This window comes from Portunus trituberculatus, chromosome 36, assembly GCF_017591435.1.
Source record: "Portunus trituberculatus isolate SZX2019 chromosome 36, ASM1759143v1, whole genome shotgun sequence".
NCBI classification, from domain to species: domain Eukaryota; kingdom Metazoa; phylum Arthropoda; class Malacostraca; order Decapoda; family Portunidae; genus Portunus; species Portunus trituberculatus.
The window spans coordinates 1,871,725-1,885,294 of NC_059290.1; the positions used below are offsets into that span (position 1 = coordinate 1,871,725).

General features: G+C 43.5%; 1 protein-coding gene across 1 annotated transcript in view; it reads left to right on the forward strand.

Moving 5' to 3' along the window:
- LOC123513448 (acid-sensing ion channel 1A-like) overlaps nt 1-13,570 on the forward strand; it is a 31,455-nt gene that overhangs the window by 4,818 nt on the left and 13,067 nt on the right. The window contains exons 4-9 of the mRNA XM_045270607.1: nt 6,115-6,279; nt 6,851-7,022; nt 8,742-8,880; nt 9,284-9,495; nt 10,485-10,597; nt 11,983-12,172. Coding sequence (XP_045126542.1) covers nt 6,115-6,279; nt 6,851-7,022; nt 8,742-8,880; nt 9,284-9,495; nt 10,485-10,597; nt 11,983-12,172 — 991 coding nt within the window. The remainder of the gene's footprint in view (nt 1-6,114; nt 6,280-6,850; nt 7,023-8,741; nt 8,881-9,283; nt 9,496-10,484; nt 10,598-11,982; nt 12,173-13,570) is intronic.

Consider the following 13,570-nt stretch of genomic DNA (forward strand, 5'->3'; position numbering starts at 1 on the left):
GGTGGTGGTGGTGGTGGTGGTGGTGGTGGTGGTGGTGGTGGTGGTGGTGGTGGTGGTGGTGGTGGTGGTGGTGGTGGTGGTGGTGGTGGTGGTGGTGGTGGTGGTGGTGGTGGTGGTGGTGGTGGTGGTGGTGGTGGTGGTGGTGGTGTGTAGCAGGTAGCAGCAGTGGCAGCAGCAGTGGTGCAGCAGTGGTGGTGGTGGTGGCAGCAGTGCAGTAGCAGTGGCAGTGGTAGTGGTAGCAGTAGTGTAGTAGTAGTAGCAGTGCAGTGGTAGCAGTAGTAGCAGTAGTAGTAGTAGTAGCAGTAGTAGTAGTAGCAGTAGTAGTAGTAGCAGTAGTAGTAGTAATCTCACTGGCTAACCAATAGTAGTTAGTGAAACCGAGCATATTCCAACAATAATCGTGGTTGTTGTGGTGGTGGTGGTGGTGGTGGTGGTGGTGGTGACGGACCTGGAATGTAGGTTATTTCACGAGAATGGGGGAAAAAAAAAATATGTGGCATTTAGGCTGAATGTTAAATCGTTACCATGAAGTGTGGCGTAATTATCATTGTTCAATTTGTACAGTGGGCGTCTAAACTGTGACGGCTGGCTGGTAACACTGACGGAAATGAGTTGCGGCCTCTCGTCATTCTGTTTTAATACCAACACTGACCAAAAAAAAAAAAAAAAGGGGAAAAAAAACACAATATTCTGAAAACCTTTAAGTCTTCCCTCTCCGGAATTGGTGTATTCAGTGGAGCTTTTTTGTTGGCCAAGGTCACTGTCTCCACTGACATCAAAGAACAGGTAAGAAAAATAAGATTAATACGTAAAAAGATGAAAAAGAGCAAAGAGAGAGAGAGAGAGAGAGAGAGAGAGAGAGAGAGAGAGAGAGAGAGAGAGAGAGAGAGAGAGAGAGAGAGCGAACCAGCCTTGATACTATACTCCGTGCCATGACATATTCACAGCGATCCATAATTTAACACTCCGCCTGACGACGAAAATAGAAAAAAAGAAAAAAAGAAAAGCGTCATCTCCATTAACCCCTTCAGTAATGGGACGTATTTTAACTACGACTTTTGAGTATGATTAGACGATTTTAATTACACTAGCTAAGTTCTATGGAGGTCAAAAGGTTAATGTTCCAGAATCTTCACTATTTTAATCCCCCATGAGATCCTGAAGCTCTATAAAATCTACTCATAGTAACGTAAATAAATATAAAGACATGTCAAGGTACTGAAGGGGTTAAGGGACGATACTTTCCTCAGCTTTCCCATAAAAAAAAAAGCAAAAGAAAATGAGAGTAAAGAATTATGAGTCCACTTCATGTGTTATCGTCATTATTCACATTTATTTTTTTCTATTGATTATTTCACTCCTTATTAACTCTTTCACTGTTTTTTATTGTCTCATCTTCCTTTCATATTAAGAACTTTGAGGTATTTCTCGTCATTATTCACATTGTCTAGTTTTTCCTATTGATCATTTAACTTCTTATTAACTTTTTCACTGTCTTCTTGTCTCATTTTCCTTTCGTATTAACAACTTTGAGGCATTTCTCTTGTTTTACTGGCCAGAAAGTCTATTATACTATTCTTTTTAATCCTCCTCTTTCTTGTTGAGGTTTATAAAAGATTCACACATCGTTACTAAAGGTGTAAATTGGTCCATATCACAGTCAAAGGGTTAATATTTAGAGAACTTCAAAAAGAAAAGTTTGCATGAACACTGGAGAGAGAGAGAGAGAGAGAGAGAGAGAGAGAGAGAGAGAGAGAGAGAGAGAGAGAGAGAGTTATTTTTCTGTCTCTCAAAGGACGTATAAGTAATTTAGTGTGGAAAAAAGAACCCCCTATAGAGTAACACGTCGTAATGTTGAGAAAAAAAATAAAAACGTTTAGAAGTGAAATTAGAAGTGTTCCTTTGGTGTTGGGTTTTCCTTAGCCTTTATTTGCCTTCTTTATTTATTCACTTTGGAGAGGTTGGATGGGAGAGAGAGTGGGATGGGAGAGAGGGGGATGTGAGACGGGGATGGGAGGGAGCTCTGTTTCATGTTATTTATTTTTCACTCCATAAATTTTCACCTGTCTCAAATATTTTCCCTTCTTTCCTTCCCCTTTCTGACAGGTGAGGGAAAAGCAAGGATTATTTCTGAGGTTGTTTTGTGTGGTCGTGATTCGATATTTGAATGAAAACACTTTTTGAAAAGAGCGAAAACTTTTTTTTTTTTTTTTTGCCTCACTGATTGGAATGTTTACTGACCGTGTGGCGTAAATATTTGTCGCTCAGCTGGCACCGACCTTCATTATTGCACAGGTGACATTTTTGTTACCTGGCTCGCGTCCGACAAAAGGCAGGAAAAAGAATGGCCAGTAAAAAGTCACTCCTGACCAAGTTCCACTATCAGTTTGCTTCCTAACTCTGTGTCCGCAGAGTTTTTACTTTTACAATTTCTTTTCTGTCCGCTCCCTATAAACCTATTCTCTCTCTCCTCTCTCTCTCTCTCTCTCTCTCTCTCTCTCTCTCTCTCTCTCTCTCTCTCTCTCTCTCTCTCTCTCCTTTTCCCCTTTCTTACCTTTGAGGTCTTCCCTAATATTCATATTTCCGTTAATTAATTACGTGTGTGTGTGTGTGTGTGTGTGTGTGTGTGTGTGTGTGTGTGTGTGTGTGTGTGTGTGTGTGTGTGTGTGTGTGTGTGTGTGTGTGTGCACGCGTGTGTTTCTATATACGTTCGCATTCTCGTATCTCGCAAGGATTTCCTTTTAGCACCATTTCATTTTACTACCTCACAGTCTCCACTCTTACTTAACTTGAACAAACCAATAAAAAATGAATAAACATACAGACAAAAACTAACTGTATCTTGCAAACCCTCTTCTTCCTCCACCTTCACGTTCCTCGGCGATTAACTTGCGGACCTCCTTCTCTGGCCATGTTTTCTGAGCCCTCGCTATACACAACTCCACGTTAACTACAGTGCATTAGCCTCCTTACATCTTTTTACCCCGTGGCCAAGTTTCCCCCCCCCTTGGCATTTCCCTGGAGAATTACCTCACGTTCCTGCTACGCTCACTCCTCAAGGAACTTCACACACAGACATTCATTTCATCCTCACATTTCCCGGGGCATCGCTGAAGAAGTTGCCAACGATCTTACTCCTCCTTCACACTCGTCAGGTTCAGGATGCCGCCTCTCTCCTCTCGTGATAAGATTCTTCCTTTCTTGACTTCTCTTTTCCTCAGCGACGCTCAGTAATCTAGTCCTTCTTTACAGTGCCGTCAAATCTGTCTATTCTCTCTCTCTCTTTCACCCTCCCCTCCTCTCTCTCTCTCTCTATGTATGTCCTTTATGCAGACGATAGCAAGTTTCCAAGACAAGAGATGCGATCCTTTATGTTATATTCATGTGGATTCGGGCGTCGTATTCCCGTAAGGCAGAGGGAGGCAGTGGAGTTTAAGGGGGTAGCTAAGGTTTAGATCCGCGAAGCCCGTGGATTTCTTGCAATTGAGCTTAAATAATGGAGAAGTTCGTTTTATTCCCTCTTTTTCTTATATCTAAGTTGGCCATTTCTCGGTGCGTCCTGGGCCTGTATTTTGAAACGCTTTGCTCTCTCGCCACCACTACTTTGCACAGGCTCCAGTTGAAGATACTCGTGTTATTGAGGGTATTTCTATGGTTCTACTGATGAACTGGCAAGATTTCTAGATTATTGTAAGGAAAAACTACCCTGAAAACCCAGGTAGTCGTCTCTGTGGCCTTGGAAACTGTCGTGGTGAGAAAGCAAGGTTTCTGAATATGGGCGCTGGTCTCTCTCTTATAGTTGCCTTGTGTTTCTTGGCGAGCAACGTCCACTATAAGACTCTCCGTGCATATTCATTACCCTAAGGATCCAAAGACGTCCCACGAGTCCTCCACGTCATTATTAGAAGCACTCTGTCCCACTACTGTCCCCAAGAATGGCACACGCATCACCTCTCTGCTTTCTTTGTCCTCCTCGTCCTTCCTCCTCCTCTTTATTCCTTTCCTCATGTTCTCAGTGGTTCGTCAGTCTCATCCCTTCCTTTCCTCACATTCCCTTGCCCACGTCTCCACGGCAAAGTTGTGGTGTATTTTTTTTGTTCTGTTTTGCATATCTCTGGTGTCTTTGTTCGTGTTTCTGTGTCCTGTCTTTTCGGAACTGCTTGTCTGTCTCTCTATCTGTCTGTGAGTGTGAATGATTCCTTTTATTTTTCTTTCATTGATCTTTTTGATGTCTTTTTTTTATCCATTTGCTTGCTTGTTTATGTGTCTTTGTACGGTTTTCTAAGTGTTTGCTTTTTTTTGTTTGTTTGTGTGTCTGTTTTCCTGTTCATTTTAAGTCTGTCTATCTTTGTCTGTTGGTGTTTATCTGTTTACTTGTATGTGTATGTTTGCGTCTGATTCTCTCTCTCTCTCTCTCTCTCTCTCTCTCTCTCTCTCTCTCTCTCTCTCTCTCTCTCTCTCTCTCTCTCTCTCTCTCTCTCTCTCTCTCTCTCTCTCTCTCTCTCTCTCTCCACACACACACACACACACACACCTATCTTCCTCCATTACTACCGGCCTTTCATCCTACATATTGATAATCAAAACACATCTCGTACTAACAGAACCCTTACGCAAAGGTACAATACAGACCTACCAGCACCATAACACCACCATCATCATCACCACCACCACCACCACCACCACCACCACCACCACCACCACCACCACCACCACCACCATCACTATCAGCAGCTCCGGCACATCTAGGAGTCATCTTTTACATTACGCTACCTCTCGGGTCTCCCCTTCAAGGTAAACAGGTAGAGCAAACAAACCTGGGTCACCATTAGCCTCTATAGTCCTCCTTACATAACCTACTCCCCTTTTCATCCCCTCCACTTCTCCCTCCTGCCATCCTGCGCCCTTTCCCAGACTAAACAACACTCCCAAACTCGAGACCTGGCTAATATTTTCCTGTCTTGAGATCATAATGCCCACATCTCTATTTCTTGACTCAATTTCACTTATCCTGCAGCAGTGGGGCGCCTTGGCCATACACTTTGCGGCGTGGATGGATGAAAGCCGCCAGTGTATGCTCCGCGTGTCGTGAAAGGCGACTAAAAGGGTGGGAGTGAGGGACACGAGGAAAAAGCTTCTTCTTTGTAGCTTTTATTCCCACAAATAGACCGGGCGTGTCTCTCGTGCCCATCTTACTATGCTGTTTGAACCGTCAGTGTATTTTCTGTTTATGATCGTGTATTTATTCCCATTTAATTCTTTTTCTTACCGATCTGTATACTGTATGGGTTTTTACATTCTCTTCGACCTATCTCTCCTATATATCTACCTTCACACATCCTTCTATCACTGTTATGGTTCCCCTGCACTGTTTTGAATAGTTGTGTAAGGAATATATGTCGTATTGATGGTCTAGAGGAAGAGGGAAGTGGAATAAATGAGTGGGATGGTGTTAGCTCTGCAGTGAAATGAGAAGCTAATGATGACAACGCTATGGTAATGATGATACCAATGATGACTTTAACTGTAGTCCTGTTCTATCTTTTCTTCACGATGATTATTATCTATATGTATTTGTGCTTTACTCTCTCTTTCAATGGCGGGTAGTGATAACAATTCTTGAATATTGAAACCACAAATTTTCTATGGTTCAATTTTATCCTTTCATCTTTGAAGGTAGTGGTAAGGATGATAAGTTTTGAACCTTCATAAGACAAATTTCCTAATTATAACTATATTTAACAATTTTTTTAATGACGATATCGGTAATGGTAACAATTCTCGAATCTTGAAACTACAACATTTTCTCACTACAGTCCTATTTCGCTCTTTTATTCCAGGCGATAGTAGCAACGATGACAATTCCTCAGTCTTTACACTACACATTCTCAAACTGTGGCGGAATATCACCCTACACACACCGTCCTCCACACTTCCGCTCTGCTCACACCATCAGCACCACCAACACCATCACACACTACCCAGAGTCATCACAACTTAACGCTACACTCAGACTCCTCTCAGCACCTCTCTGGAACCTATTCAGAGCGCCATCACATCCTCTTTAACCCATTCAGGGACACTTCAACCCTACTCACGCTGCTGTTCCCTCAGGAAGTGCGTGTGGGGGGTGGTCCTGGGGGCGTGTCTGCTGGTGCTCATAGGTTTCGTGGCGGAACGTGTGGCTTTCTACTTCACCTACCCCGTGAACATGGATGTGCAGATAATCTATAATGATTCCCTTGTCTCTCCTGCCATCACTGTTTGTCCTTCTCCCAGGTAAGCCTTTTGATGTGCACGTAGTGGTGAGATTAGTAAAGAGAAAGTGATGAGGATTTACAAACTTCAGGCTAAATGGAAAAAGAAATGCTGAAAAAAAATCTAATCATGTTCAAGATTTGGAGATTTAGAAAACGAAACACGACCACGAAGCGACACACACACACCCAAACCCACACACCAACTCATCCATAGGCGCGCACACACACACACACACACACACACACACACACACACACACACACACACACACACACACACACACACACACACACACACACACACACACACACACACACGTACAAGAATCTCACACGACCCTTCTCCTCCATCTCCCTCCCTTTCCCTACTTTCCTCAACTTATTTCTCCTTATTTCAACTGTTTACGTTATCCATTCCTTCCTTCTTTCTTTACCCTCTCTCTCTCTCTCTCTCTCTCTCTCTCTCTCTTATCTCTATGTCTTTCACATCCACACCTGCCTCACTCTCGTCCTCCCTTCGACATCTGTTATGCTCCCTTCCATTGTTCTCTTCTCTCCCTCCTCCTCCTCCTCCTCCTCCTGTCCATCAGAGGGCTCGACGTGGACTTCAACCCACTGGCCGTGAAGGAGGAGTACCTGAACTTCACCCAGGAGACAACTTACCCCGGGAAGAAGAAAGCGATGAAGTTCCTGAAGAAAAACCTGAACGCCAAGGAACTGTGGGACCGAGTTGCATGGAATGTGTCTGCGATGATCGACATTGTAAGATGGGAGTGAACTAGTCTCTCTCTCTCTCTCTCTCTCTCTCTCTCTCTCTCTCTCTCTCTCTCTCTCTCTCTGGTGGTATGTAAAGTGTGAACCATGTATGACCTTTCCCTTTCCCTCCCTCGTCCTCGTGTCCTCCCGTGACGAGCGAGGCAGGCCCGGCAGCTCTGCAGGTATTAGGTTACATGTGCAAAGGTGGATTTTAATTAAAGGCACTCTACAGCAAGGCGACAAAAATGGTGGCAGAGGTAGGATAGAAATTCGAGTCTCCAGGATCATCAAAATGCAACTAACTAACTTATCTGTTCTTATGATGACGTATGAATGGATTTATTCAGTATCTAGCTGTTGGTCTCTCTCTCTCTCTCTCTCTCTCTCTCTCTCTCTCTCTCTCTCTCTCTCTCTCTCTCTCTCTCTCTCTCACACCGATTAATTATATTCATACACATACAGAACAAAATTCAATAAAGGGAAAGAAAGAAAGAAGGGAAGAAAGAGACTCCCTCTGTATCCTTGAATATAGACACTCGATTCTGAAAAGTTTGCACAAGGTAAGCGTTGATTGCTTTCATTCAGTTTTAATTCCCTGAGCCAAGTTCTGAATCCTCTTATACTATGTTCATGCGCAGTAGCGATCACTGGTGCTCGTATTGTCGCGAATCCTCCCTCCGTTAACATGACTTCTATCACATTGCCAACCCTTTCAACATTATTCTAATTCCTTTCTAATTTCCCACCTGCTTTTTTTTTATTTTGGTTTTTCATTTTTTTTTTTTTTTAGTTTCCTCTGACAGCTTTTCAGTTTCCCCTCCAATTTGACCTTCTTTCTCTCCTGTTGATATAAATCCCACTCATATTGCAGCTCCTTCTTTCTTCTTTCTTTTTTACATCCCACTCAGCTGTTATTAAATTCTTACAACGCCACCTCTGCTGCAGTGTCTACAGTGCCTCACGCCTTCACAACCCACGCCTCGCTCACCACGTCTCTTCTACACCCATCTCTTTCACCACCTCTCTCACCATCCTTTCTTCTTATGTCTCTTTTGCTTAGGCCTCTTTCTTATGCACGCGACCTTTAATCCTCTTCTTTCTGGTATCAATAAATAGTTAGAATAACATTTTTTTTCCTGCAGTTTAGAGGTGGCCAGAACAAAAGAAAAGTGTCCCAGAAAGGCTAGTGATTAAATCGTATGCATAGAAGTGAAGAAACATGTAGGATATGACATTAATTTGATCATTGCCAAGTTACAAAACCACATATCTTAAGACTGGGCCACAAGAACTGTCAATTTAAAAAGCTGTCTTGTGATCGGGGAAAAGATTAACGAGCACGCTTCTCTTACCTGTCTTGTCGTGTTCCTTTGACTTATTGCTCCTTTGTCCATGTGTCAGCTGTCCCTTCTCTCTCACCTATGTATATTATGATGCTTATACGTGGTGGTGGTGATGATGAGGCGGAGGAGGAGGAGGAGGAGGGTGAGAAGGAGGAGGAGGAGGAGGAGGTGGTGGTAAAAGGTGAAAGATGTGGAGATGAGTTTCTTCTTCACTGCAATCCTCTTCGTGAATATTTCCTCCATTTCCTTTGCTTCTTGGTCTGATGCAACTCTCTTACCTTCTCAATACCACTTAAAGCGAACTAACTACCAAAATATTCTCTCTCTCTCTCTCTCTCTCTCTCTCTCTCTCTCTCTCTCTCTCTCTCTCTCTCTCTCTCAGTGTTTTCAGGGACGCGGCAAGTTATGTGAACAGAACGGTGTGTTTATCAAAACCTACACGCTGTTCGGCTCCTGCTTCACCTATAAAGGAGCCCCCGCCACTCTGCCTGGCTCCTACAACGGCCTCTACCTGCGCCTGGGTGAGCGAGCTTCTCTAGACAGCCTTACCTTCCCTTACATCGATATTTTTTACTCAATACTCCTAATCAATGTTCTCCTGAGTCTTATTTCCTTCACATCAATACTCTCTCGGCCGTTACTCCCTCCCATCACTGCATTAGGGAGGCGGTGGCGTAGTGGATAAGGTGGTGAGAGTGGGATCGGGCAGACGTTCACGATTCAGAAAACGAAGAGATTTATTTTTGAGACCAAAGAAAACCAGAAGGATTTCAGATAATAGAGTTAAGAAAGATGGTCTCTGAAGGAAAGGAAAGGGAGATAGTGCCTAAAGAAAAGGAAAAGGAAAAGAACTGTTACTTGTAAGGAAAATTTAACTACAGAACCACACGAATGCTTCATCGACCGCTGTCTTGGATGCTTCAGGCCACACGACGAGTGAGGAGGAAGATGAGTTGGATGAGGAGGCGGAGGAGGAGAAAAAGGATAAGCGGATGGCGGCGGATGACGAGGCAACGACCAAGGGGTGGTGGGCGGTCGTTCACGAGGCGGAGGACGACCCCAGTTTGCTAATTAAAACACACGGTTACCTGGTGGGCGTTAACTGGGACAAGGATATCAGTGTGTCCCTCAAACTGGTACGGTATGCTCTCTCTCTCTCTCTCTCTCTCTCTCTCTCTCGGTATCTTGCTTGATTTCGCTCGTTTAGCTTGCAAGACAAAGCAATTAGTTCAGACGAGAGACAGAATAGTTTGTATTTGTGTGTAATCTCTCTCTCTCTCTCTCTCTCTCTCTCTCTCTCTCTCTCTCTCTCTCTCTCTCTCTCTCTCTCTCTCTCTCTCTTCCTCTTGCTTCCTATGCTTTCAATACAATGCAGATGGTTTAAGATGATTTTATGATGAGGATGATAATGATGGTGGTGGTGGTGGTGGTGGTGGTGGTGGTGGTGATGGTGATGGTGATGGTGATGCTGGTGATGACGATGGTGAAGGTGGTGATGACAATGAGAACTTCACTGAATAGCTTGATAAAAGAGCAAGTAATTGTTTGAATAATGAATAAACGAGAGAGAGAGAGAGAGAGAGAGAGAGAGAGAGAGAGAGAGAGAGAGAGAGAGAGAGAGAGAGAGAGAGAGAGAGAGAGAGAGAGAGAAATTTACGTAACTATTGAATGATGCATGAGAAAAATACACGTTCTTTTTTTATGCTATTGTTAAACGACCACTACCACCACCACCACCACCACGACTACCGTTAACACGACCACCACTAACACCACCACGACCACAACCAACACTAACATCATCATCATCACCACCACCACCACCACCAACACGACCACCACTAACACCACCACAAACACCACCACGACCACCACTAACACCACCACCAGCACCACCACCACAAACACCACCACCACGACCACCACTAACACCCCGACCAGCACCACCACCACCACTACCACGACCACCACTAACAGCACCACCACCAACACCACCACGACCACCACCACCACCACCATAACACCAAATATGATAATTCACCACCAAAAACACCACGAAATATAATAACTGTACTACCACACCTAACCTCTCGACCACTACCACGACCACCACCACCACGACCAGTACGAGACGACCAACACGAGGAGGAGGCGCTGCGAGAACGACCCCTCTTATCGCCTCACTAGATGCCACAATGAGTGTTTCTCCACCGCCTTCGTCAGGGAAAAAAGCTGCAGGTATGTGGTAGTAGTAGTAGTAGTAGTAGTAGTAGTAGTAGTAGTAGTAGTAGTAGTAGTAGTAGTAGTAGTAAAAATGAGTGACGAAAAACGGAGGAGGAGGAGGAGGAAGAAGGATGAAAGGAATATTAGGTGATTTAAACATTACACGTGAGTATCTTTTCACAATAGCATGAATAATCTGTCTTCAAATTCTCTCTCTCTCTCTCTCTCTCTCTCTCTCTCTCTCTCTCTCTCTCTCTCTCTCTCTCTCTCTCTCTCTCTCTTCTGCCGCTTCCTCATTCCTTTGTTTTGTCAACTTTCCTTTCCATTGCGCTCTCTCTCTCTCTCTCTCTCTCTCTCTCTCTCTCTCTCTCTCTCTCTCTCTCTCTTCCTCATTCCTTTGTTTTGTCAACTTTCCTTTCCATTGCTCTCTCTCTCTCTCTCTCTCTCTCTCTCTCTCTCTCTCTCTCTCTCTCTCTCTCTCTCTCTCTCTCTCTCTCTCTCTCTCTCTCTCTCTCTCTCTCTCTCTCTCTCTCTCTCTCTCTCTCTCCCTAACATGATTTACATATATATTATTCTTTACTCGTTTTATCTTTCGTATCCTTTTAACACTTGCAAACACACACACACACACGCACACTCACACACGCGCGCGCACACACACACACACACACACACACACACACACACACACACACACACACACACACACACATACACAAACCTTCCTTTATTTAATCTTTCTCTTTCATTAATCCATTCCCTTCACTCACTACTTTCATCCTTATGTTCTACTTTTCTCCTAATTCTCTCTTTATTATCAACTCCAGTTCCTTCCTCCCTCTGATATAACAGTTCTTATTTCGTCTTTTTCACTCCATTCCTGCATTCGTGTCTCGCTTATTTCCTCGTTCTATTTCTGTATTCATATCTTCCTTTCTTCCTCTTCTTCCTTGTCACTTCTTTACTCTATTACTCAATTCAAATATTTCTCTTGTTTTTTTTTTCTCTTTCGATAACTTCTTCACTCTCCTTCTCCATTTAAAACTTCTATTTCTTTTTCTTCATTTCTTTATTTCATTTTATGCATTTACCTAGCTCTTCTTTCCTCTATCTCCTTCGCTTCTTCCCCCACTTCCTGGATTCAGATTTTTCCCCTTCTTTCCTCTCTTCCCTCCCTCCTTCTTTCCTTCCATCCTTCCTGATTCCACACTCCACACACAGCACCACTTCTCTCATCCATCCTCCTTACCTTTCCTCATCGTTCCCTCCAATATTTCCTTCCCTTCCTTCCTGCTTCCATGCTTCCTCCTTATCTTTCCTCATTTTCCTTCCCACATTTTCCCATCCCTTCCTTCCTGACTCTACGGCTCACAATGCCACGCCTTCCCTCCTCCCCCCAGACTCCCGTTCATGCCAGTGGATGCTCCCTACTGCCGCGGCGTGGAGACCAATGATATTCTGAAGAAGATGCTGCAAGGAGGAAAGTGGCAACAGACGCAATGTAACTGCCTGCCGCCTTGCAACCATGCCCTCTATCACTACCGGGGCGACACGAGTGACAACCGCGGTGACGACAGAGGAAGAATAAAGGTTGTGGTTATGTACAGCGATTGCGAGATTGTGGAATGATTGATATACTTGCTTGCGTCACCATAACGTCATACTACGGCGAGGTGTAGAGGTGTGTGGGAAAGGTTATCTAGTTTTTTTTTTTTTCAACGTGGCTTATCCTGACCTATAGCTACTGTGTGTGTTTGATCGAAGGAGGCTTTACACGATGATGAATTGGTGTACTTTGTGTGTCATAGCAAGGACGTTACATGATGCTCAAAGGTCAAAGGTTAATAGGAAAGATACTCAGGTGATCAGCTCTCGATAAGACGTGTAGAGGTCAGCCATAGTGGAGTTTCGGGGTTAGCAAATACGCAGCAACGAGATCATAAGGTACTGAAGGGTTAAAGTGCATAGGAAAGGTAATTAGGTGATGTGTAACTCTTGATAACACCTTTAACTTCTATATGAGGCAAGATAATGACCTAGTTACCCTTAGACAGTCAATGAATAGACAGCAACAAGGTCAAAGGTTCGAAGGTTCATAGGAAACATGTTTAAGCAATGTTAATATGACCTTTATCTTCTCTCTAGTTCAAGAAAATGACCTCACTTGTCGTTAGAGGCTGACAAATATTCGATAACAATTCCACTGGCTAACAAAGGTTCAAATGTTCATAAGACAGGAATTTGTGTACTGTGTGATGCTTAAACCCTTCAATACTGGGATGCATTTTTACCTTGAGTTTTGTGTACGATTAGACCATTTTATTGACATTAGGAAGGGTCTATGGAGTTCAAAGGATTAATGGCCACAGTCTTCACTAGTTTATTCCACAACATAAGTTTCTGAAGCTGTATAAAATCGCTAAATAGTAAGCAGAATGAATATGGGACGCGTCATGGTACTGAAGAGGTTGAAATGACTTTTCTCTTTTGTTTCGGGGAAAGATAATCATCACAGTTGACTTTTGAGGTTTACTATTTTTTTCCCCCGCAACAAAGCGCGGAATAAAATGTTCGCGGGAGAGGTCAATGATGATGTTCCACCCTTAACATGACCTTCTGGCTTCTATGTGAATCAAGGTCAGGCCACTGCTGCAGCGCTTAAAGCTTGCTTGTTTGCATGTTTTCCTGCGATACAACAACGGCATCATACAAGCCAATATTCGGAAACACTTTGATGTCTCACCACGACTATTTTCAAAGGCCACAGAGATCAGCCGAGTTTACAAGAGTGTTTCTGCTGTTTAAAATGCAGAAATATTGTCAATTTGTCACTAGAATCATAAAAAAAATCCATTGAAACTTGTGTGACTTTAGAGTTAAAGTAGTGGAGGCTTAAAAGTGGTTCGGAATATATTTCAAAAAGGAAAAAATGCTGAAGTATAGTTTCGGTCATATGTTGTGTCTTGATTCGTCGCCACAGTGTATTGT